The sequence below is a fragment of the Setaria viridis genome, chromosome 4, assembly GCF_005286985.2.
Source record: "Setaria viridis chromosome 4, Setaria_viridis_v4.0, whole genome shotgun sequence".
Lineage (NCBI taxonomy): Eukaryota > Viridiplantae > Streptophyta > Magnoliopsida > Poales > Poaceae > Setaria > Setaria viridis.
Genome location: NC_048266.2, coordinates 4,605,721 through 4,630,260, shown reverse-complemented (window position 1 = coordinate 4,630,260; position 24,540 = coordinate 4,605,721). Strand labels below are relative to the sequence as shown.

Here is a 24,540-nt window from a genome sequence, read left to right as displayed (position 1 = left end):
GCAACGCAGGGAGGTAGTGGTGACGGCGCGGGGGCGATGTAGGGAGGGAGTGGTGGCAGCGCGCCGGTGACGCAGGGAGGGGCGGCGGCGGCTAGCAATGTAGGGAGAAGGATCGGCGGCGTAGGGAACGGCCAAAAGAGTTCCGCACGGAGGACTAAAACGGATGGAGGAGGAAACCTGGTACGCCGCAATTCAGGGAAGGGCCAAATCCACGGCTTTCGCGTGGAGGACCCTGTAAGCGACGACTGAGGAATGCCGGAGCGAGGGCCATCGTGCCACGGTTGAACGACGGACCACAATTATGTGTCCGTTTTGCTTTTTATATAGCAGGACGTCACTTTACAGAATCAGAAGATGCTATTTCTTTCAGCTCCCAACCTCTTAGTTCATTTCAGAGATTTATTTCACAGAATCATCAGAGAAAAGCAGAGCTCCTTCTGAAATCAATGGAGAATCGTCTCCAGCTCTACCTAACGCACGCTAAACGAAACAACTAGCTCCGAGCACCCCGCCGCACCGCCTCACGACTCGCGAGTTGGTGCTGGGCTTGTTTCGTGCTCTCTTCATGGGCCCTATCCACTTCCGGCCCTCTACTTTCTTCCTTCTTCCCTGGCCTCTCCCTCATCGTGGCCCTGGGAAGTTGGGCCGGGATTTCCCTGTGATCTAATCAGAATGGCAGGATGAATAATGAAGCCCACTGATATTACAGTTAATAATGGTGTTTTACCACTGGTAAATGCCTCCTAACGCAGCATTAATTGGCGATGCAGTGAGAATGATGCGGTCAAAACGCCCGCTAGTGATGAGTGACCTCCGCGGTTAATTAACCTCGCCTCTCGTGTCTCGTCTCCCTCCCTCCACCCCACGCGCTGACGGCGAGCAGCCGCCGATCTCCGGCGGCTATATCCGCTCGCCGCCGCCTGCCGCCCGACGCGATGGAGAAGCGGCTTGCGTACGCGGCCGTCCTCCCCGTGCTGCTCCTCACGCTCCGCATCCTTCCCCTGCCCTCCGGCTCCCCCAGCGGCAGCGGCGGCGAGAGGGAAACCCTGGCCGCCCCGCCGGCGTCCAGGTACGTGGTGCGGTTCGTGGAGTACCTCCGCGCGGAGGAGCACCGGGAGTACCTGGGCGCTGGGCTCGGGGGAGCCGCGCCCGCGGCGTCGTGGAGGTGGGTGGAGCGGCGGAACCCCGCGGCCGCGTTCCCCACCGACTTCGCGGTGCTCGAGATCCGCGACGCGCACCGCGACGTCGTCGTGGCGGCGGTCCTGGCGCTCGGCCGCGTGCGGGACGTGCACGCCGACGCCACGTACTCGCGGTCCGTCCTGTCCGCGGCGGATCGGCCGCCCCCGCGGCGGGGTAAGCTGTTCACCGCCATGTCGTTCGAGGGGGAAGAGGAGGGAGGAGAGATTGCAAATTCGTCTTCTGCTACTTGGGGGCGGAGGCTTCTGCTGCAGGTACGCCAGCTTTTGTGCTCGTGGTACAACCACCAAAGATCCTTGCAAGACTGTTTCTTTGTGTTGAGCATGCCAATATGTCATTATGTTATTGCTCTGAAAGTCTGAATACCAAAAATACGTAAAAATGTTTTATCTGCTGCTGAGAGGGATTGTTCTCAACTTTTCAGCAACTGAAGAACCTTGGTATTGGAATGAAGCTATTACTTATGGCTTTTGTACTTGTTTAGGGTTCTGGTTTCTGAACCATATTTTTTAGGGGCCCTTATTTTTTATTATCAGATATAATCTGGAATCTGAAATGAGTATACTGTGTACTTGACTAGAAATTAGGGCATTCTGAACTAGCCATAAGTGCATGATAGGCAACCCAGTTCAATGTCATAAGTGCATGATAGTGATGTGTCGCAAGCTGACCCAGCACCATATGGCTAGGTATAATGTTGCATTTACATACATTCTTTGACATTCTTGACATAACTAGCTACTATCATGTGAAGTTCGGTTTAGATTATTGAATGCCTTGAGTGTAGAAGATTATTGTTTCTGGCATTATCTTTGGAAGTAAAAAAAATAGTGTTAATTGGATTGTCAGGTTTATGGGATATATCGTCTTCATGTCAAATATCAGTGTAATCACTGCTACGCTCTTTCAAGCATTTGTTGCAAACTGCAAGTTGGGACAATCCATCATTAACAGACAATGAGTGCTAGCTTTTATTACTCTGTCTGTTTTGGGGTTGCTACTTTTCTGATATCAGCTTGTGTGAAGTTCAATTACTGTTGTGATTTAATGCTCGTTTATGGTAATCCGGCAGTTGACAATATGACCTATCTTCTCAACTACTACAACTGTAATTTTCATAATCAAAGGATATATGTTAGTTATGGTAATTTTAATAGTCAAACTCTATTGTTCGCTATACGATTTATGCATACGAGCTCTTTCAGTTACAATGTTGGATAGATCTTACATATCTCCAAGTCAACAACACTGTCCATAATTTGTCAGTTGATATGGCCCCATGTTGTCATGTTTTAACATTGAAATTTATCATTTGACAGAGACCACAAGTTACATCTCTTCTTGGAGCTGAACGATTATGGAAAAGAGGCTTCACTGGCAAGAAAGTCAAGATGGCCATTTTTGACACTGGTATTCGGTCTGATCATCCACACTTTCGCAATATTAAGGTATTACTACTGTATTTAGCCAATTTTGTTGCAGTGATAATAATACTAAATGCATGCATCAGAAGTTCAAAAAAACCATAAATTTGAAAGGCAAAAATAGGACCTTGAAATAAGTGCTTGCCGCTGTTCTTGAATAGCATACACAACATCGTACCACTATTGATGGCATTGCCTTACATTTTTCTTTCCACTGTTGTGATTTATCTGTTGCATTGATTCATGTCAAATAGTCATGTATTGATGTGTTGGAACTGTGGGAGTAACTAATTGCAGTCACCTGCCATATGGTTCTCGCATGGCAAAATAGTTCAGAACTTTCTGCCAGATTAGATGCTATTGCAAGACAAACTTAAATTCACATTGTTATCTTGAACACCACATCTCCTTGGATTCTTATTGTGTTCCAGCAAGGTGAAAAAATTACTTAAGAGACTAATTTTGTAGGAGCGCACAAATTGGACAAATGAAGACACGCTAAATGATAATCTTGGGCATGGAACATTTGTAGCAGGAGTTATTGCTGGTCAAGATGCAGAATGCCCTGGATTTGCACCTGATACTGAGATATATGCTTTTCGAGTGTTCACAGATGCTCAGGTACTGGATTTGGCTGAATATGCAACTTTTTGTATCATCAAAAACTAGTCCCTCCAATCGTAAAGTGACATTTTGGATATCTAGAAGTTCTCCTAACACAACTTTCAACAACTTCCACATAAACATGTTTTTATGAATCGCAGTTAATTTGTAGTATCATGAACATTTTTTTGGACAAATCTACATGGTACCATTCTAATTGGAGTGCATGCTGGTAAGATTTTGAGAATTTCATCTTGTTCTCAGTGCAGATATCCTACACCTCATGGTTCTTGGATGCATTTAACTACGCGATAGCAACCGGCATGGATGTTTTGAACTTGAGCATTGGTGGACCTGATTACCTGGATCTGCCCTTTGTGGAGAAGGTAAAGTTTGGTGATTGTTTAAATATTTTTTCTGTATGTTTTCACATCTCAACTGTTTTTTAGCTACCTGATTGTTCTGGTAGTCACTTTTTATAATTTGTGGAAGTTTGTTTTGTTCGTGTTTGTAGTTTTTTTTTGTGAATTTTCCTTTATGTATTTCTGCTGTTGACTGTACAACCAACACAAATACTATTTACATCTGCTGCTTGATGAGTGGATAAACCCTTTATTTTAAACAAGGTCTCTAGTGAGACTTGAAATTTTTATTGACTGTTTCTGTAGGTTTGGGAGCTCACAGCAAACGACATTATTATGGTATCAGCTATTGGAAATGATGGGCCTCTTTATGGCACATTAAATAACCCAGCTGATCAAAGCGATGTCATTGGTGTTGGCGGTATTGATTACAATAACCATATAGCTTCATTTTCCTCTCGGGGCATGACTACCTGGGAGCTTCCTCATGGGTACATTCTTTATCTTGCTGGTACAGTTTTCTTAGTATGCCCGCAATCTGCACATACGATGGTTGTATACTAGTTATCTTGCTTTAAGTATCGTATGGTATCTTAGTATTGTCTTTTGTGGGTAACTTTGCTTTTAACTTATGACACTTCATTGGAAGTGATGAAGCATGATTCAGCCATTACTTCTTGCTGTGCGTGATTTTAAGTTATGCTTGAGGATTAATTAAAAATCTAATTTTGATAGTTTTGCTGGAACATGATGAAGAAATGCTTCTACATTCCAGCGTAGACGGCCTTACCAAGCTTATAATTGTTGTTGGAAAACTTGGAGAATTAACTATATGTAGCCATTATCCTTTGCACCTGCTTCACGTTACTTATTCAAGAAATAGCATTCTCAGAAGTATGTATTCTATTCTGCAGTTATGGTCGTGTGAAACCTGATGTTGTTGCATATAGCCGAGATATAATTGGTTCGAAGATCAGCACAGGGTGTAAGACCCTTTCAGGCACCAGTGTAGCAAGCCCGGTGGTTGCTGGTGTAGTATGCTTGCTTGTTAGTGTTATACCTGAAGACAAGCGGAAATCAATCCTTAACCCTGCTGCTATGAAACAGGCCCTTGTTGAGGGTGCTTCTAAGCTTTCAGGGCCAAACATGTACGAGCAAGGTGCTGGCAAGCTTGATCTGTAAGTTTCTCGCCCCCCTTTTGGGATACCTTTTCATAAATTACAAAATGAGCAATTACAAGGTCTGTTTCCTGTTGGATATTTCAGAATTATCTTATTCCATGTCTCCATTGTTTTACGACATTAAGGGTGCATCCATTTAGAATGCAGGAACATGATCATATTGACCTTTGCTTTCCCTAGCATTGCACAAAATCACACTCATTTATTGCACCATTTGTTCCAGTTGGCAGTCATATGAAATCTTGAAAAATTACCAACCACGTGCAAGCATATTTCCTACAATGCTTGACTTCACCGAGTGTCCATATTTCTGGCCTTTTTGTCGCCAACCCATGTATGCTGGAGCTATGCCAGTAATCTTCAATGCTACAATTCTGAATGGGATGGGGGTGATTGGTTATGTGAAGGATCAACCTTTATGGCAACCTTCTGAAGATATCGGCAATCTTCTTAGTGTTCACTTCACCTACTCGGATGTTATCTGGCCTTGGACGGGGTATCTTGCTCTACATTTGCAAGTTAAAGATGAGGGTTCTCAGTTCTCAGGCATAATTAGTGGCAATGTTACTCTGACTATTTATACCCCAGCAGCTCATGGAGAAAGCAGCCCACGGACTAGTACATGTGTTCTTTACTTGAAGATCAAGGTAGTTCCAACACCTGTTAGGTCAAAAAGAATACTGTGGGACCAATATCATAATATCAAGTACCCGTCAGGATATGTTCCAAGGGATTCCCTTAATGTTCATAACGATATCCTTGACTGGCATGGTGATCACTTGCACACGAACTTTCACATTCTGTTCAACATGCTAAGAGATGCAGGGTACTATATTGAGACACTTGGATCACCACTTACTTGCTTTGATGCTAGCAATTATGGGACATTGCTTATGGTTGATCTTGAGGATGAATACTTTGATGAAGAGATTCAGAAACTTAGGGATGATGTTATACACAAGGGACTTGGCATTGCTGTTTTTGCTGAGTGGTACCATGTTGATACAATGATTAAGATGACATTCTTTGATGAGAATACCCGCAGTTGGTGGACTCCAATTACTGGGGGTGCAAATGTACCTGCACTTAATGAACTTCTGGCACCATTTGGCATTGCTTTGGGGGACAAAATACTTACTGGTGACTTCTCAATAAATGGTGAGCAGACCCACTATGCTTCTGGAACTGATATAGTGCAATTTCCAGCGGGAGGTTTCTTGCATAGCTTCCAGCTCCAGGAAAACTCAAGGACTGTGCAGGATCACATAGGAACACTAGATACAGAAAACACCCAGGGAAAAAGCAAGGTTAGAGGATATTGCCTTTTTTAGTTCAGTACTTCTGATACCATCTCTATATCTGTGAGTGCAAGGTTCTAAGCTAACTGATAAAGAGCTCGTTCACCTGGCATTGATAGCATCTTTAATTCTCATATAACACTATGTTGGTTAAGTAAAGTCTGTTTGTTTAGTGTGTATCCATTTACTACAACTTATTATTCCGAAATTCCAAAAATAATATTGTAATGTAAGCTACCATCCTTACACTCAGTTAGTGTGTTCAATTTAATTTGATAAGGATAGAAATGGAACACCCATTAAAGCTAATAGTTTTGGTGATGAAAACAGATAAGAAATATATTATCCCTTTTAAATAAAAAATGAATGCTAAGGAGCACAGTTACCCATTCAGTGTTCAATTCCTCTGGTGAATAGAACATTTTTTACCACACTGTACCACACAATAATCTTGTCTGATGGTAGTGTTGATTATATAAATATATTATATTGCTGTATGTATTAATATTTAAGGCTTATTGGTTTCTCGCAGCTGTCCTCGATTCTTGGAATGATGGAAGCAGGAGAAGGGAGGATTGCAGTCTATGGTGATTCAAATTGTCTTGACAGTAGTCACATGGTAACGAACTGCTATTGGCTTTTGAGAAAAATATTGGAGTTCACTGGCAATAAAGTGAAAGATCCTGTCCTTTTCTCGGAGACTACGCAGTTAAAGTTTCCAGTTTTTGAGAACATCCATCAGCCATCACGTAGGTCAGATGTAAACTTTTCAACGTACTCAACAGTCATTGGCAAGGAATTGATCTGTCACCAAGATTCCCGGTTTGAGGTTTGGGGTACGAAAGGTTATGGTGTTCAACCAACAGGCACAACAAGAAAGCTCCCAGAATACCAGATGGATGAAAATTCTAGTTCTCTCAATGTTACAGTGCAAACTCCTGACAGAAAACAAGATAAAGTCGAAACACTTAAAATAAATCTTTCAACACCAGATGCTACTAAAATAAATCTTTCAACACCAGATGCTGCTAAGTTTGAAGATACAAGAGAATATTTTGGCTTTATTGGTCATGAAGAGGTATAAATCTTGCTTTCCCTTAAGGAACTTTGACTAGAGTCTTCAGCTGGAGTACAATACATGAAAATGATTAACTAGCTATGTTACTGAAAGAATAATTGTAGCTTCAGGGACCAGTTTGAGCTGTACAATTCATGTAACACTGAGTACATCAGAGTTTGCATTATATGCACTAATCCAACAGTTTTGTTGATAGAACTAGACTTGTGTCTTCGTACTGTTATGTTGGAGTACAAATTCTACAGAGTAGCAAATGCATTTAGCTCCAAATGATAACCTAGATCCATTAAACAGGATTTACCATGGTGTTTTTTATGGCATCTTCAGTTTCTCGTCCTGAAATCTATATTGGTATTTGTGTGGATGAAGTTCTAATTTTCAAAGGGAAAAAATGTTTCAGATATTGTGTACTAGGAAGAACCCTGAATGATTTGCAGTGAAGAATTAAGTAAGAGCTCAAGGCTGTAGAAAAGCAGAAAGTTGTAGTGAGTAGAAAAGCCTGCCATGTTGACATGCACAATATTTTCCTTTATGTGTGAATTCAATGTTGATGATAGATTATAGAAAGAGATTCAGGTGTTGTTTCTTTAGAGTTTTGGTCACAGAGTTTTGTGGAAGCTTGTGCATTTTATGGTTATCTTTTAGTTAGAAGAAGCGAAGCAGTGCCTAAGATTTATCCACTGGATGTTGCTGGAATATGCTGATTTTTATTTTTCAGGTTGACTTAGGAATGTTAATGGCAAGCCAGTGGATGGTACCTTGCTTAGCGGCCACAGCTTGTAAGTAGCAAATACTTGTTGATTAACTTTTAAATTTATGACCATGTTGTGCTATTCCTTTCCTTAATCCTTTTTCCAACATGCAGGCCTTATGTTGTACCTTAGTTATAGAGTGCAACAAAAACGCCGCCGACGAAGAAAAGGGTCGGTGGCTAGTCGGCTAACAAGTATGGTATAATGTGACAATCTTGAGAGGATGGATAGGGGTTTTAGCAGCTACGTTTCAGGCCTCCAGTCATGATGGGTAGAAAAGAAGCGCTCCATCTGCGCAACATGACAAAGTATTTCAGCAGCTGGAAGTTCCTGATACTGTTTTCAGCTTGCTCATGGGGTCCATCAAGACACATTTTGACTCAGCAGCAAGAGGCTCAGCTAACTTTCGAGCTTAAGAGAGCTGATTGGTCAGTTGTGCAACCACATGGAAAGCTCATTATCTGTCAGGATTCAGGCATTTGTGACATCAACATGTAGTTGCTTGTAGTCATCCACAATTTTGTTCTTTGTGACACAAGCTATAGCCACAAAAATCTCTGAGAGCTAATTCTTTAGGTGAGAAGCTACAGCTAACTCTTTCCCATCACCTTGGGATGTGGCGAAGGTGAATTTGAGCTTCTCAGTAGGTCCATAAGCCCCTAGGGGCAAAAGTAGCATGAGCTGGCACAGATACAAACGAGGCTTAGGCTTATTGACAAGTCTGTAAAGAAAATTTTGTATCGTTCTTAAAAAGAAGCAAATCTGTTTGAAAGAACATTGTCTTGGCACAATGTCAATAGCAAGTACTCGAGGATCTGTTTGCATTTTGGGACACAAATGTATATATGCAACATAGCAATTCGCCTAAATATTTGTTCCATATGCCCAAAATATTTGCAACAATTCGCCTAACATAGCAAGTTCCAGTTCTATGATGTAGTCGCAGAACAAGATTATGCAATGGTACTCCAGTTGGTGAAATGTTTTCGATTCATTTCTTCACTTTCATCTACAAGAAATTGAACAGACCGTATTGTTGGCGTATTTAAATCATAATAAGCTCAGGTAAACTGTCACTCGAACCTACACAGTAGGGTTTCAAAACAGCTAAAACAACGGCTTCTTGCCGTTCAGAAGACCCATGAGATGCTCGAAAACATGCGAGCCACCGTCGCGGATGCCGGAGTGCATGTACTCGTTGGTCACCCAGAGCCGGATCCCGGCGATCTGGGAGGCGGTCTCCTTGGCGATGTTGAAGTTCACGTACATGTCCTCGTAGTAGACCGCAGCAGCAACAGGAACCTGCAGGATGCCATGCCCACACGAATGTTTAGCAAAGCCCCAATGCTGCAAGCTTGCTAGAACATATTGATCTTGCATAAAGACGTAACATATAATAGCATATGAATATGAAATTCCTAGTAGTACAGTCCTCTAGACCTTCATGGGAATTAAGTTCACTGTTCTGTAAGAACTCTAGTTAAACATTGTAACACTGCTCTATAAGCACCAACAATGGAACTAAGAAGCAAACCTGATGGAATTAGCTTGAAATGCCAAAATTCAAATTTAAATCCATCTTTTAAGTAACATTGCGATGTATCCAGTAACTATCAACAGATGACTCTTTTTTACAGCATGGTACAACATGACATATACAAAGGATTATGATTCTTATAAAGTACGAACCTTGTTGTTATTCAGCTTGCTAACATCATATAGTGGAGGCCAATCTTCCTTCTCAGCTAATAAATGGGCAGCCTCCTTTAGGTCTCGTAGAGCATGGATCTCGTCAAACATGCATGGAAATACCATCTGTGTATGAGAAACAGCATCATGTCAGGAATAGAAGTTTAGGGAAGTGATGACATGTCAAATAAACAAATAGCAGGAGCTAGTTGACAGCTTCTGCTTATAGTTTGACCCAAGATTGAAAGAATAAACTCATAGCATGTAATTGGCATTGCATAAGTTCCTTTTAACATGTTTCTGCCCGAGGGTTCAGCAAGATGTCCAAACATGTACGGAAGGGGTAGCGCTGGTCTTGCTTTACAGATAAACTTGTGAGGGATTTATAAATATCGAGTACCATCCCTTCTACAAAAGATGATGGGAACCCAGAATATAAGCTCAAGAGAATGATAATTTCCTCGATATGGGAGCTACCTCTCCAGTAAAATACACAGGACGGCCTTCTTCTGTAGCCTTAACAGGATCAAACAAACTTTCATATTCACCGCGAATCTTTTCAGCAGACCATTTTGATGAAGAGCCCTGTGATCATAAACAAAGGAATACTTCATAGTATTGTTGTACCACCACCTAATTATTACTCCCTCTGTACTCTTTCATTTGATGCTGACTAGCTCGAATTTGAGCTCGCCAGAGCTAAATAAAAAAGAACGGAGGTAGTATTAGTACTACTATAAGGTTCAGAACTTGCCTCACAGTAGATAGACTCGTGCAAAAGGGCATAAAGAGGATTTTGATCAAAACCTAACCACATTTCAAACTAAAGAGTATAATGTTAGAATATCAGCAAATGTAAACACTAGGACATTGCTTCAAAGATTTAGAAGAACAACATTAAGAATACTATCAAAGATTTTACCTCTTTCAAGAAGTAATAGCTTATTCTCCTTTTAGCTCCAGGAACTAGTACAGGATCCCACACCCTCTCAAGCCTGTACTGGACAAAATAGCAAGGTATGGTGCAGATCAGATAGATTGTGTTCTTTCCTCAAATTGTGAATGAGAAGATAATGCATTTCTTACAGATAATGCAGTCTTTCAAATCCACCACCAGAACCCAAACCTGACAGTCCAAGACACTGCAGCATCTTAGGAGTTAACCTGCCACCAGATGGAAGAGCAACCTGTAAAAGAAATGCCGCATAAGAACAAATTTCCAAAGCCACAGAAATTTTCATTGTAAAAATTTACTTACCCCTCCACCTTCAGTTTCACTTAAGTATCTTACAATCTCATGAATGACTTGTATATCTTGAGGATACCTCTTATAGTACTTCTCGTTTTGCTGTTGAACCTGTTTAAAGCAGGCTCTGTATACAGTTTGTGCAGTGCAAGGCTCACCTAGTGGTGGAAGCCCTCCAGTCAAAAGAACAGATTTCAGGCCTTCTGGAGCAAAACTCAAATATGTAACAGCACAAAATCCACCGTAACTCTGTAATTGAAAAAAGGGTAGATGGTTGCGTAAGAATAGTGCTACAGAACTAAAAAATACATTACTCTGTCCTACGTCATGCAATATCCATATCAATAATTAGAAATTGCAAGGGAGGTTTGTGTGAAACAAAATCCATTTTAAGGTTTTGTCTGCAGAGAGCTAAGTATCAATCAGTTAGCTTTATGTTATTTACAGAGTTAGTTTTCATGCCCCTATGTCTTTTCACATACTTCAGTGACTTTAACGACAAACAGAAATCAAGAAACTTTTTTTTCACTATTAGAAGTTTAGATTAGATGGAACTAGATATACATTTGTACCTAAAGGGTTACAATGATATCATCAATCTATTAAGTGCTTTTAAGATAGTATACCTGTCCAAGGACTGTCCAAGGCTTGGCATCTGGTACAAGACATAGACGAATAAATTCTGCGTCCTTAATTATATTATCCGCCCTGAAATGCTTCAAGTACTCAACCTGCTTTGCTGGAGATGTAATTTGCGAAAGAGATGATGGTGTTAATGGTGTGGATAATCCTGTGCCCCGCTGAATTAAGAAGTATGTAAGCATAAGACAATCCAAGGGGAGAACAAAGACGAAGATAGCTCAGGATCTATCCAGGGAATTCGACCGTGCATTCTTACCTGATCTAACAGCACAACACGGTGGTCTTCACATGCTTTCTTTAACCATCCGCCTGCTTCCGTGGGACGAGGACTCTCAAATCCAGGCCCTCCTTGCAGGTACAACAGATAAGGCAGAGATGCGTCTTCTTTCCCAGCTGGAACAGTCCAAACATGACGGCCATCAAAATTTTGAGCAGGAAAGATAGTAACACAGAAGCACTAAGGCACTAAGCAAGTTGTGGCTCTAGCTCTCCCAATATAAGATCAGTTCACGTAGATACAAGCCTAAACCAGCAGATACATTACAAAAGCTCCATTTAAACTGTTTCATGAATTGGCTTCGCCAAGGTTTCTTCTCCCTTTTGCCACATCGTTTTCATGATGATAGGTACCTAAGAATCAGTTTCGTTAAAGAATTGGTCCTAGTTTTTCATTGTCTCAGAGATACACACATAGGATTGACTTAAGCAGGCCGGTCTGGTGCAGTGGCACCGATTAGCACCTACCGATCATACTGCCTTGTCACCATTCATGTCCGAATCTAGTGAATGATGACGTGCCAACTTCACAAATAAACACACCCACACATGCATCCAGCAAAAACTGCAGGCCGCACACAGAACGCTGCACGTACGGCAGATCGCAGGCAGGCAGGCAGGCGAGGGGGACGACAACTGGACAAGCAAGCGCGACCTACCGGCGACGACCTCTCGCGCGAAGACGGTGATGGCGGCTCCGCTGTCGGGGCTGGAGTGGTCGAGCGGCACGGCGAACCGGTGGTCCCGGAGGCTGAGGCCCGGCACCGCGTACCACGCGCCGGCCTCGTGCTCCGCCCTCGCTGACGACGACATGGCCGCGGCCGCCGCTCCCCTCGGCGGCGGGATCCGGCAGGACGTGAGGCGGAGGCGGGCGGCGCCTGGGACGGGGAGGAAGGCCGGGTGGCGGCGAAGCGGAGGCGCTGCGACGGCCGGGGTGGCTGTGGCGACGGCGATGGCGGCCGCGCAACGGAGTCTCGCTGCGGCCATGCCGGGCGGCCGTCGATTGGATATATAATAGCGGGTGGGATCGGGCGGATGCCGATTGCCGAAGCTGATTTGGCTGACGTCACGCGTGCCGGGAACAGTCGAACAGAAAGAACATCAGCCTACGTCTGTGTGCTAGGGACAGTGTAACAACTGACACAAGGACCAAGATCTGTCTTCACGCGAAATCCAGTGTAGTTGCAACTGCACTGGATCCATGTCCGGGATGGATTGTAAAAGCTTTCACGGGAAATCTTAAATCTCTCCCGAGTTTGATCCTGGCCGATCTAGCAAATCTGAGAAGTCGGGGTGCAAATCGAAGACAAATCATGCCGGGAAAACTGGTACAGCGAATCTGAATGAAATTCCGGCAAATCTTACAGGCACGGGGCGAATTTCTAAGAAAATAAGCCTGCATGAAAACTACGTTACTGAATATAATTGGAAATCTCCACATACTTTTGCTAAGGAAATATAATTGGATATACTACTACTCAGGTAATTACTTCATTACCTTCATCCCACCGCAGCACAGAAACGAAAACCATGATTACATATGCGAACTAGTGCGATAGCGATAGATTACAAGATACTAATGCTAATGCTAAACATCAATACATCATAATGCTTTTTACAGCACAGGTACTAAGAAAGCTACAAAGTACAAACAACTGAAACAAGAGCGGCAGGCAGCCGAGCACTGGCACCACTCACTATTCACTAGGCTCTCCATACACCAATTTAGATCATCACAGTTCCGAAACACCAGCCAAAAGAATCAAATAATGCCACCTTGATGAGTTAGCTGCCGCAAGCCCTGCATGAAGACTAACACATCACTGTGCGATGCCAGGCGGTCAGTGAGGCCTTCGCGCGCCCAAATGCCCAGCAGTCAGTGAGGCCTTCGCGCACCCGAAGCGCTGGGAGGATGAGCCTGACCCTGCTGCTGCTCATTCGGGCCCAGATAGCGCCGAAGCGCAGAACTGTAGGCATTGCCTGTCAGACTCCCTCTCATCTGACCCGTGGGGCACCAGTTCTCATCCACAGGAAGCTCCGGTGGAAGACCGTCTGAGGACCCAGCCTGAGGTGTGCTCGGAGCAGTGGGTGGTACACTGGGAGGCTGCAGATGCGGTGGCGCCCGCTGTAGAGACGGAGGATGTATACTCGGAGCAGCGGATGGTACACTGGAAGGCTGCAGATGCGGTGGCGCCCGCTGTAGAGATGGAGGAGTTGCTGCCCGAGGCACTGTTTGCAATCTCGGTACCTGAATTTGCTGCATGGGAAAGTGACGGCTTTGGACATCCGCTTGGGTTGGTTTAACATGTGCAGCTGCAGTGGTTTGGCCCACGGCAGCAAGAGCCGTTTGGTTCATGGTCATTCGTGTGTGTCTGAGCGGATCAACGGTTGGAGTCTGCTGCATAGGCGTAGGTCTGTAGGTGTTCACTCCTCCAGCCTGTCCTGGCGATGGTCGTGCACCCATGAGGTGTGGCGCAGGCAGACCAACCACCCGACTGGGCTGATGGCTCGATGTATTGCGCATGTCCTGCCAACAATTATGATTATGTCAATAGATACTTGCTATGATATATAAAATAAAGTAGACCCTTTCCTCATGTCATAAATTGTAGCTGGCTGCTAGTGCTGGGCTCAGTCAACAGACTGAAGTACTTCACTATATCAAGTTTCAGGTCCTAGGGCCACTATAACATCCTTGCTAGTACATCAAACAGACAATCGCCCAGAGTATATGCCAAGAGAAATACATAGCAAACTAGGACGTGATTCTTGTTAGTAGTTGGTAGGTTTGTAGAGATACAACACGCACAACAACAACTGCAACATTTCCTTAGACCAATTACTAGGTAGTTTGTATTAGTTAGATATCATTATCTTATAGTTGAATAAGGCAGGGTAAACTTAAACATTCACTTCCTCTGGAACTGTAAACACTAGATTATTATTGTTATTATGTTATAATATCTCAGGTGCCCTGCAGATTTTTCTCGAAAAGAAAAGACAAGACCATTTAAGCTAGTTGCAAGGTTTCTTACATATAATTTATGTGATACAAGTATGTAAAAACTAATGTTGACAAAATGACACATCTTTGACCTTTAAATAGCTCTAGTCTCCTAGCTCTGATGAGCAGGATAACTTTTCACTTACCACAGAATATCTGGTTGCAACTTTGCTATTGAACTATTGTCAAGGTGACTACTGGATGATAAAAGGTATAGTATCTTATACTCCCTCCGTCCCAAATTACTATTTGTTTTGGCTTTTCTAGGTACATAGCTTTTGCTACGTATCTAGACATAATATATATCTAGGTGCATAGCAAAAGCTATGTATCTAGAAAAGCCAAAACAAATAGTAATTTGGGGCGGAGGGAGTATTACATGCTAGTACAGATGATATATAGTGGGTAGAAAAGATGTTTACCCTTGTTGACTGTAGATGCGATGATGCAGCAACACTGGGAGTTCTTGGTAACGGCCCACAACCGTTATTCATTGGAGCACAGTCCGGATTCGTCACTTGATGTCCTTGGTAAGTTGAAGAAGCTGGAGTAGATAGTGGGATAGGTGGTGGACAATTGAGGATATTTGGCTGCAACCTTGCTGATGACCCAGGATTCTGTGGTGGCACTGGCAATGCCTGGACTCCTACTGGCTCTCTCCTTGGATTTCTAGGTATAGAAATCCTTCTCACTTCTGATCCAAGTACTGGACCTATTTGTGGTTGCAACTGCACAGTTTCACAATGTGTTTCCTGTGAAACATGTTGCATGCTAGATGTTGAGCTAGAGGCTTCAAGAGAAGGAGAGACAGCATCTGTAATAACAGGGCGCAGAACATTTTGGGGTAGAATAGATTCCAAGGTCCCAAAAGAACTTGAGCCTAGCCCACTAGTAGATGGTAGTAACAAATTTTGACGAGAGGTGAAAGCCATGTTGCTACCCCCATTACTTCCATCTCCTAGATACAGATCTTCTGTCTGGTCTGCCATAGGGAAATCTGGAAGATAGTCTGACACAGATAAATCTTGACTATTCAACTGAGGCTTTGTATCTTCTGAAGTCGATGTCCAATCCATCGGCAGATCACCATCACCGTTACCATTTATCAGATCTATGACACCTGAAGACGATGAATCAGTTTCTATAGTATCTCCATTCTGCTGAACAGCATCACCTCTATGTCTATCTGATTTCTCATCATGAGCTGGAGCAGCTTTCCAAGATCCATCAGCAAATACAAGGACATCAATGACATCATTCCCATTCTCTTCTAAAATCTGCATTAAAAGGAAAAGGGGTCAGAGAGAGAAGAAGAAAAAACAAGATGAAAAATATGCGCAAAATGCAACTTGCCTTTGCCATCTTTTGGTCAATGCGCAGATCAGTGAAGTTTGAAGGGGTGTTACAAAATGGACAGCGCCAGTTTGGCTTTCTTGAGTTCATCTCCATGTAATTATCATAATCAAAACACTAGACAATATGGTTATGTTAACAATGTCTAAAAAACACTGAATAAATATAAAAAGGCAAGATTAATTAAGTACCTGATAGTGTTTGCAGAGGCGCCCTTTAATAGGAGTTTTTATGCGCTTAAAACTGCAACAAGAGAAGGCAAACAAGAATTAAGTTCTTCATCCAAAGGCAAATCACTAGTATACAATCAAATATATTAACTCCATTAGTATATGTCGAGTAGATATGTTACCCAACTATCTAAAACCTACAGAGTGACAGACACATCAGAAAGCTGTTACATTATGAATGTATGGTCCAATATCCAATTAAAGGCTAACTGCAGTCATAGTCAGCACGTTCATATGAATTGAAGGCATGATTATTTCTTCATCACGTTCATATGAATTCAAGGCATGATTATTTCTTCTGCATATTTTTCATCACCAACCATACACGGAAAGATTAGTTGTTCAAAAAAGATTAGTTGTTCAAAAAAGATTAGTTTTTCTCAAGGTACCCTGTCATTTCTAGCAAAATCCCATTGAAAACTAGTCAGTAGCAAATATAGTTCCTCTACATATATGTTTATATGCACAAGATTTCACAAAATATAATGTTTTGAAACATGATACAACAAAGCCTATTCCATGCAAAGAGCAACACAATACCTTATAGGACAATTTAGGGAAACTCTTGATGGTCCCTCAAGTACATCAGAATCTACATGGAGATAAGGCGACATCATAACTATAAGGGGAAAAATTCAAAACTAAGCTGAAAATGTAAAAATTCATGTACTGTATAAACTGATGTCAATGAAAACACATCGATAATGGAAAATGTCTAAAAAGTTAAAATTTCTGCCGCACTACATAAAGACAATAGATAGGTGTAGAGGAACCAAAGAGTGCAATGTTTGAAATTCAAAGCTTCAACTTTTACTATCGCTCCATGTGGAGATTGAAACTACAGTGAAAGAACTACACGGTTTAACTTTTACTGTCGCTACATAAACTTCATGCAGACTAAACATATTTCTTTGGACAGGAAAGCATGGCATGGTACCAAAAAAAAAAGGTATGGAGTGTTATCGACAAATGAGTAGTTTTTAAAACTAAACAGACTGGTAGCAGAACTGAAGCCTGGTTCAGCAGGGTTCATGTCAACAGATAGATCTTGCAGTGTCATTTCAAACCGGCAAGGCATCACTGAGCCATCCGATTTTGCACGAACCGAGACTGATCATCAGAAAATTGGGGTTTAGGGACTTTGATGAAACTGTGCTGACCATACCACCTAGGACATATATACTAGGTACTACGAGAGCTGGTAGTTGGGCAGGCAAACTGTTGAACCCACGTGACAAGGTCAGTACCCATCCAATCCAGTTCCAGGCATCAAGTTCATTTTACATGCCCCATGACCATGCATAGAACATCACCCAAGCTGGGCTAGTCAGTTGTTCTTGACATGAGGTCAAACAAAAAGAAAGGAGCAGATAGAGGATGGTGAAAAAAAACTCAAAAGGAGTGACAATCATTGAATACAAGTAGTTTGCAATTATAGGAATAAAAGTGCAAGCCCATTTCCAATAAAGAAATATATCATTAAAAAATGTGTCAGCAGTTCTGAAGTATCAAACAAGTGTAAATGCATATAAATGGATATTTCATTCAAGAGAATACAACTGTCATTACATGAAAAAAAAAGGTGCTATTTTAGTTTGAGTCAAGACAATGGACATATAGCATAAAATATACTAAGCAACTGAAAGAACCGAAATGAATTTCACCTACCTGCAGGATAAACAGTCATAGGTTGCGCATAATCCTCCAGTTTTGGAGCACTGAAGGACGTCGAATTGTTTACAAATGCTACAGCTATGATATAATTAGCTGCAATGTAAAGTTACAATCAACATTCATAAATAAATAATTGGGGCTGATCGGTGTATAGTGCCAAAATACAATTTCGAGAGCATAGCATAGTGGCCAAGCATACCATTAAAATATCCAGCAGCTTGGATAATATTTGCCCCATATTTGAGCATTTTGGTGATATCAGTAGGGAACTGGGGTCCCGGTTCCTGTTTGATATGCACAGAGCTCAGTTGTCCAATTAACAAAAAATGAAGCTTAACCAGAGGTTCCGAAGGCATGGAAGCCAAAATAAATGTAAAAGGGCACTAACCATTGAAACATTAGTCCTCTTGTCCACACCCTTTCCATTGACCAGAAAGCTGAACAGAAAAAGGGAACACTCATGTTTCTTGGTTTAATAATGGCATGTGACAAGCATCAAAGCTGAGAGAGAAACAAACCTCACATGTGGTGGGCTTGTGACACATGCCGAGGCATCCAAATTTTCCTTTTGTACGACGATTAGCCTCTGAAAAAATTGACAATTAGTGAGGTTACTTAAAAAAATCTACGTGCAAAAGAGAACTAAAATAAATAGTCCTGAAATCCAGTCACAAATATGCCCTAACTGCAATCAGTACAAATTAAAAAATATGCACTTGGAGCAAGACAAGTGTGAGCTCTTAGAAAGTCCTTGCATTATTTAGCATACGAGCAAACTTTATGCAAATGGTAATTTTAAACTAGTGACAGGTAGTCAGCAGTCTTCTGGCCTCTACAGTTTCAAAGAGATTATCATAGATACCTAGATGCATTTCAATTCAGAGGATATTTAAGCAAGGTAGTATATTTTTTTTTCCTTGTATTACAAGGGAAAGAGTGGATAGCATACAGAAACATCAAATGTACCAAAAATACCGATCTTCAATATGCAATGAGCATTACAAGAGATCAAGTACAAAGTGTGACTCTGAAAATAGTGCCAATTACAGGATCAATACCGTCTCATATGCAACTTATATATTCAAAAAAGAAGACCTAAGAGAGTTGTGATTTGTTCAATTCACATGTTTGATAAAGAAACAGAATAGTCATAGAAGTAAATAATTCAACAGCCGAAAGACTAGCATCAGTACATAAACAACTTGAATAGCAACAACTTGTTGAGAACACCCATTAGCTAGCAATACTATTTTGCCTACTGAATAAGCATGCCATAAATTTTGTCCCCCCGAGTTGCTGACAATACTTACAATCTTTTCATCTCGAGGTAGGTTCCTCTCAATAAAGAAGTCAGCCATTAATATATCATAGCCAACCTACACAGGGTAGACAAAAACATAAAAATCATGTATTCAGAGGTAGAACAAGCCTTTACCATTCATCAAGAATGTCTCAACCTATGATGATTTCCAGCTTAGATAAAAGCTGACATAGTGAATGATACAATTGTAAAATTCTCGTTTAAGCTAAACAGAGTAACTACCTTTGCTTCCATAGAAATGATTAGACGCTCAAACTTCAGCCGAGGGTAATACCTATAAAATATAAGCGTGAATAATGAATGGGAAATGTTTCAGCAGATAACTTTGTAATATATAATGTATGATCAGGATTTGAGTATGCTGGCATGAGTTATTCCAGTTTGGTGCATAATTAACCAAATCCTTGAGATTAATGCAAATTTGAAATCAGCAGTTTCAAAAAAGTAATCACCTGCTCTAGGAAAATATGAATTAGTAATCTATTTTTTAATTGAAATATCATATTAAATACCATGAACATCTTCAGATTCAAACGAGGACATTAGAAATTCACGTGCTCAAACCATGACCTAGGAAATAATCTTTACTATTGTCACTATTAACACCTTTTGGCTCAGTTGGGTTTTATATCTTGTCTTGTATTACAAATTGTGAATTAAGAAAAACATGCAATGCTCCTGTCAAGTTTTATGTCATTTTTCAGCATGCATGTTTTGAACTTTAAAATCAGATATTGGAGGATCACATGCTACTTTGACTAAAAATACTTCCCATGTCAAAAAACGTATAATTTTGTAATCTTTAGGCACAGTAATAAGAACGTGCTTTTATCCGTACATGAGAGAGAGAGAGAGAGAGAGAGAGAGATTCCCTACCTAGGCATTATTTGTGATATAATTTCAAGCACAGTGCTGTCACTAGCTGCCTGGCCCGAGGATGTGCAGAAGTTGCCAGAGAGCTGCATGCCACGGGGGAAAGTATTAGTCAATGTAATGTTTGGAGGTCATCCCACCACAAGAATCCAAACAATGAAAAACTGCCCATGGAACAAAAGACCTAAATATAAAAAAAAATATTACATGCATACCTCATTAGCCATACTGAGAATGTCTCTGGAATCTGCAGGCTGAAACCATTTACTGGAACAAGCATTCTGTAAAACAGCCTGTGTAAGTTACTAACTTAATATTATTGGTAGATTAACCAGCATATTATAGAAAAATAAGCTCAAAAGAAAATTATATAGCTTGAATACAATTATATGCTAAGCAGCCTGTAACATGGAATGACATTCCATTCCCTGGTTCCAGGAACTTCGTCCTGAAACCAGGAATGGAATGTCAACCCAAGATCATCAACTCGGCAGCTGCCAAAACATAGATGGTGTAAAAGGTTGCCAGCGACGGAGAAGACAACCACAACCGTGGCAGCATCCACAGGGGCAACCACATCAACATTGGAGATCCCCAGAGAAAGTATCAGTACCAGATGGATGATGGGTGCAGGGGCAACTGATTTTAAGTCCCTGATGCGGGAGCTGATGGCCAGTGGCAAGTGATTTCAGGCGGCGGCGGCTTTGCATCATAGAAGGAGAAAGAAGCAAGGGGAAAAGAGAGGTGGCGAAAGTTGGTTTGCGTATGCTGTGTACTGGCTTGGAGAGTTACAGCAAATTATCTAGTTTGGCTGAGTGGGCCAGGCCCAGGAAAGCACAGCCCAATAGCATGTCTCTCCTTTACTGTTTTTCCCTTTTTTTAAAAAAAAAAGCATGTGATGCTGTGATGCATCTGTTATGGTTCATCACTTATGTATCATCCTAGAATGTGGCACAAAATAATAAATGACTGCGCATTAAACACTTTCCTGGAACATCATTCCAGACTAATGTCCCTAAAACCCATGGTTCGCGTTCCATCTCTCAGGCAAACCGCCCAGAGGGTATACACCTTCATACGAAAGTGACCACCTGCGTCCTGTGTTGGGTTCTCATTCCTTGACCCCATCGACATGGGAACTTGGTTGCTAAGACTATATTATATAACCAAAATATGCCTAAAACTATGTGCAATTAGGCCGTCAGAAAACAAACATGGAACATGGTGATTCTTGCCAAAGGCGTAAGGTCATAGCATATTCAACATTGACTAAAACAGAAAAGTTACTGAAAATGTACAGTTATGCAACAGACTATTCCTTTCAAACACGACCAGTATATATATGTTTGGAACTCTGATTAGGAAATAAAAATGACTTTGAGCAAAGGAAATTGAAGCAGTATTTGGTTACAATTGAAAAAGAAAGCAACTACCTGAAATTTCATATATAACCAAGAAAGAACAAAAATTTACCTTGCACGATATCACTAGTACCATAAGCGAAGATTGTATAAATGTTTCTCTTCTCAGCTCATATACCTAGACAACAATGATAGATTTCAGATCGGCGACACAGAAATTTGTGGCCATACCTTAATTTGTCAACAAATTATACGATCCCCCATAATGTGGAGCGAAAACAGAGTTCAAGGTCAAATCTGGTAACCCTACCAGACATTTGTTCAACAGCTCAGGTAACATGCTATCAAAGTTGGAAGATGGCACAAGCAAATCAAGGATGGGCCAGATGGCACCTTGAGAGGGAAATTGATGGAACAAAAGGTACTTAATGTGTGGCAACTGCCAAAGTAAAGCATGAGGTAGATCAAACAAATTGTTAAAACATAATGATAGAATGTGAAGTATATGCTCAGCAGTTCTAGTAATTTAATTTTACTTACCATGTTAGATTCTCTGTAGCCTACCCCAACTTGCTTGGGACTAAAGGCTTTGTTGTTGCTGCATGTTACAAACTCTAACTCATGCAGTGCATTCATTGGCAAAATATGTTATTTTTATGTTGCAAAGGCTCCCTAATTTTAACTATTAAAACCACATTGAATGTGCTGTGACACTTCAAATGATATGTCATGCATCTCATGTACTTCTGAAAAAATGCTACACGACTACCATGCGTTAATTAAGACAATATACAATCCACTTTTAGACAATAACGTGTTAATTAAAAAAAGTTAGAAGCTCTTGCAAAGAGCGGTGAGACATTCTTCTTCTATAATGCATTAATATCAACGCGACCAATTCAATAATTGATTCTAACAGATACTCATCCAAGAAAAAAAATCCGGTCATGCAATTAGCTTCTCAGCGCATAATTACCATATATGTTAGCCCACTACTTTAACCAAGTAGCCATACACCAATCAAGAACAATTCCCTAAAAAGACAAGAAACGATCGACTGGTATAGGGTGAGAGCAAACAGCATTACCTTTCTCAAAATGCCAGGTATGTCACCGGCCATGGGAGGAATATCACCAGCCGAGACCGCAAAATCAATCCCTCTGCGAGCGCAAAACACGAAATGTCAGTACGCCGCCGACGAACAGCGCGGCGGGCACAAAACCCTAACCTACAAGGGGACTCCAAGGGGCGTGGGGCGCAGCGGCGGAGGAAAACCCTAGGAAGCTCGGAATCGCAAGAGGCGGTGGGGAGGCAGGGCGCACCTTGCGAAGGCGTAGACGAGGTGGGCGAACTCGTTGATGGGGAGGGCGGCCACGCCGTCCAGGTGGGCCCTGATGCGGTCGCCGATGGCCTTCAGGCGGATCGCATTCACGGTCAGCGCCCTCTGCTGCTGGTCATTGTGTGGCTGCTGCGCCTGCGGCTGCGGCGGCGGTTGAGGCGCCGGAGCGGCGGCGGTCGCCATCGATGCGCGGTTGCGCGGCCCCGGAGCGCGAGCGGCGGAGAGCCGGGAGGTTGCTTTTCCGCTAGTGTTCGAAGCCTGATACAAACTAAGAAACTGAACTTTGTACCACAGAAAAAATAAAGAACTGAGAACTTCTCGGGTAGTGGTTAACAGTAGGGCGTAGTGATTGATTGGTGGGAAGAGCGCCGTAAAATAAAAGAAATGGAAGAAATCCTCTTTTCTCCGTTGTATTAATTTCTTTCTTTCTATAAAAAATATATTTTGGTAAGATCTTTAGTCGTCATGTCTTATGACAATGACCATATTATTACGCCATATTACAAGTTGGGTAGAAGCTACTCACCCTCACCCTCTAATAAATTGTAATTATTACTCATACTGTGGGTACGCTCAAATATTACCCTCATGAATATATCATTAACCATTCGCATACATTATTCACAGTTTTAATAAAAGTACAAACTAAGTAAACATGGTTGAACAAGCCAAAAAAGATTATAGACCCGTGAAACTAGCATTAACTATGGAGTACATAAGGAAGAAGTTTGGAAAAGTGGTACCTCAGTCGCGAACAGTGAAGTTCCAATGACATGGTGCGGCTCCGATTTTAAAGGTTCCGACTTCAATTTCTTGAGGGCTCCCAAGAAGTGGCGCGGCTCTAATTTCGGGAGAGCCCCGGTGAAGTGGCGTGGCTCCGATTTCATGAGGGATTCGATGAAGTGGTGCTGCTTTTGACACGCGAGGATGTGAGTTCAAGCAGTCAAGCGCAGGTGCTTGGCAAGCTCAGGTCTTAGGGGATCCGGTGAGGTGAGTTAGGGGGGCTTGGGCATAGATTCTCTGCGATGTATGCAGGATTGTGGCTCTGACGAGGTGGAGATTTGGTGAAACGAAGAGGTCAAGGGTTCAGACGCTTGGGCTCTCGAGGTTGGAGTGGCGGCTGCGGAGGGGAGGAATGAGAGGGGGAAACCCTAGAAGCGCTCTTACTCCCTTATATACTTGTATGTGGGGTCTACACGTCAGGGTTGGAGTAGGCCCGTGTACTATTCCTTGCTACCCATCGAGTTCAAATACAAATTCATTATCCCCACATCGAGTGAACACAAAATGGCACCATACAAGCTTTCTACCCGCGAGCACTCGTTTGCACACGTTACCATCCTTATGTCACACTTTAATTTTTATCTTAAATAATTACTTTTTTCAAAAAATATCTTAAATAATTATTAAGATATGACATTGCAAGTATGCAATCTTAATGAAATAAAACCCGAACTTAAACAGTTAAAGTATGATAAATCATAGATCTTTACCACAAATTCAACATGTGTGTAAAGCATAGATCTCTACCAATAACTAATATCAAGAAGCAATACATATGAAGCGCCAGTAAACTGTGGGCAAAGCCTATAACCTATTGGGCATAGCTAGCACGCGTATAACCTATTTTGTCATTG

At 41.9% G+C, this 24,540-nt stretch overlaps 3 protein-coding genes across 3 annotated transcripts; 1 reads left to right on the top strand and 2 right to left on the bottom strand.

Annotated features, from left to right (window-relative positions):
* The first annotated feature begins 811 nt into the window (after positions 1-811).
* Positions 812-8,692, top strand: LOC117852683 (subtilisin-like protease SBT6.1). The gene is made up of 10 exons (XM_034734880.2): positions 812-1,451; positions 2,517-2,645; positions 3,090-3,242; positions 3,494-3,610; positions 3,893-4,077; positions 4,501-4,764; positions 4,991-6,074; positions 6,598-7,143; positions 7,862-7,922; positions 8,009-8,692. The coding sequence occupies exons 1-10, from the start codon at positions 936-938 to the stop codon at positions 8,098-8,100; spliced, it is 3,147 nt and encodes a 1,048-aa protein (XP_034590771.1). The 5' UTR covers positions 812-935; the 3' UTR covers positions 8,101-8,692.
* Positions 8,693-8,867: 175 nt separating this feature from the next.
* LOC117852685 (uncharacterized) lies at positions 8,868-12,750 on the bottom strand. The gene is made up of 10 exons (XM_034734882.1): positions 12,408-12,750; positions 11,729-11,865; positions 11,457-11,630; positions 10,843-11,079; positions 10,671-10,771; positions 10,507-10,579; positions 10,339-10,407; positions 10,062-10,169; positions 9,585-9,710; positions 8,868-9,197 (listed from the first exon to the last, which is right to left on the bottom strand). The coding sequence occupies exons 1-10, from the start codon at positions 12,733-12,735 to the stop codon at positions 9,003-9,005; spliced, it is 1,548 nt and encodes a 515-aa protein (XP_034590773.1). The 5' UTR covers positions 12,736-12,750; the 3' UTR covers positions 8,868-9,002.
* Positions 12,751-13,266: 516 nt separating this feature from the next.
* On the bottom strand, positions 13,267-23,183 carry LOC117852684 (uncharacterized). The gene is made up of 16 exons (XM_034734881.2): positions 22,887-23,183; positions 22,652-22,724; positions 21,677-21,742; positions 20,419-20,484; positions 20,207-20,289; positions 19,553-19,604; positions 19,320-19,385; positions 18,528-18,595; positions 18,398-18,446; positions 18,209-18,293; positions 18,004-18,102; positions 16,876-16,927; positions 16,297-16,348; positions 16,106-16,222; positions 15,175-16,029; positions 13,267-14,275 (listed from the first exon to the last, which is right to left on the bottom strand). Exons 1-16 carry the CDS (start codon positions 23,084-23,086, stop codon positions 13,625-13,627), a joined length of 2,634 nt encoding a protein of 877 aa, XP_034590772.1. The 5' UTR covers positions 23,087-23,183; the 3' UTR covers positions 13,267-13,624.
* Between the last annotated feature and the right edge of the window lie 1,357 nt (positions 23,184-24,540).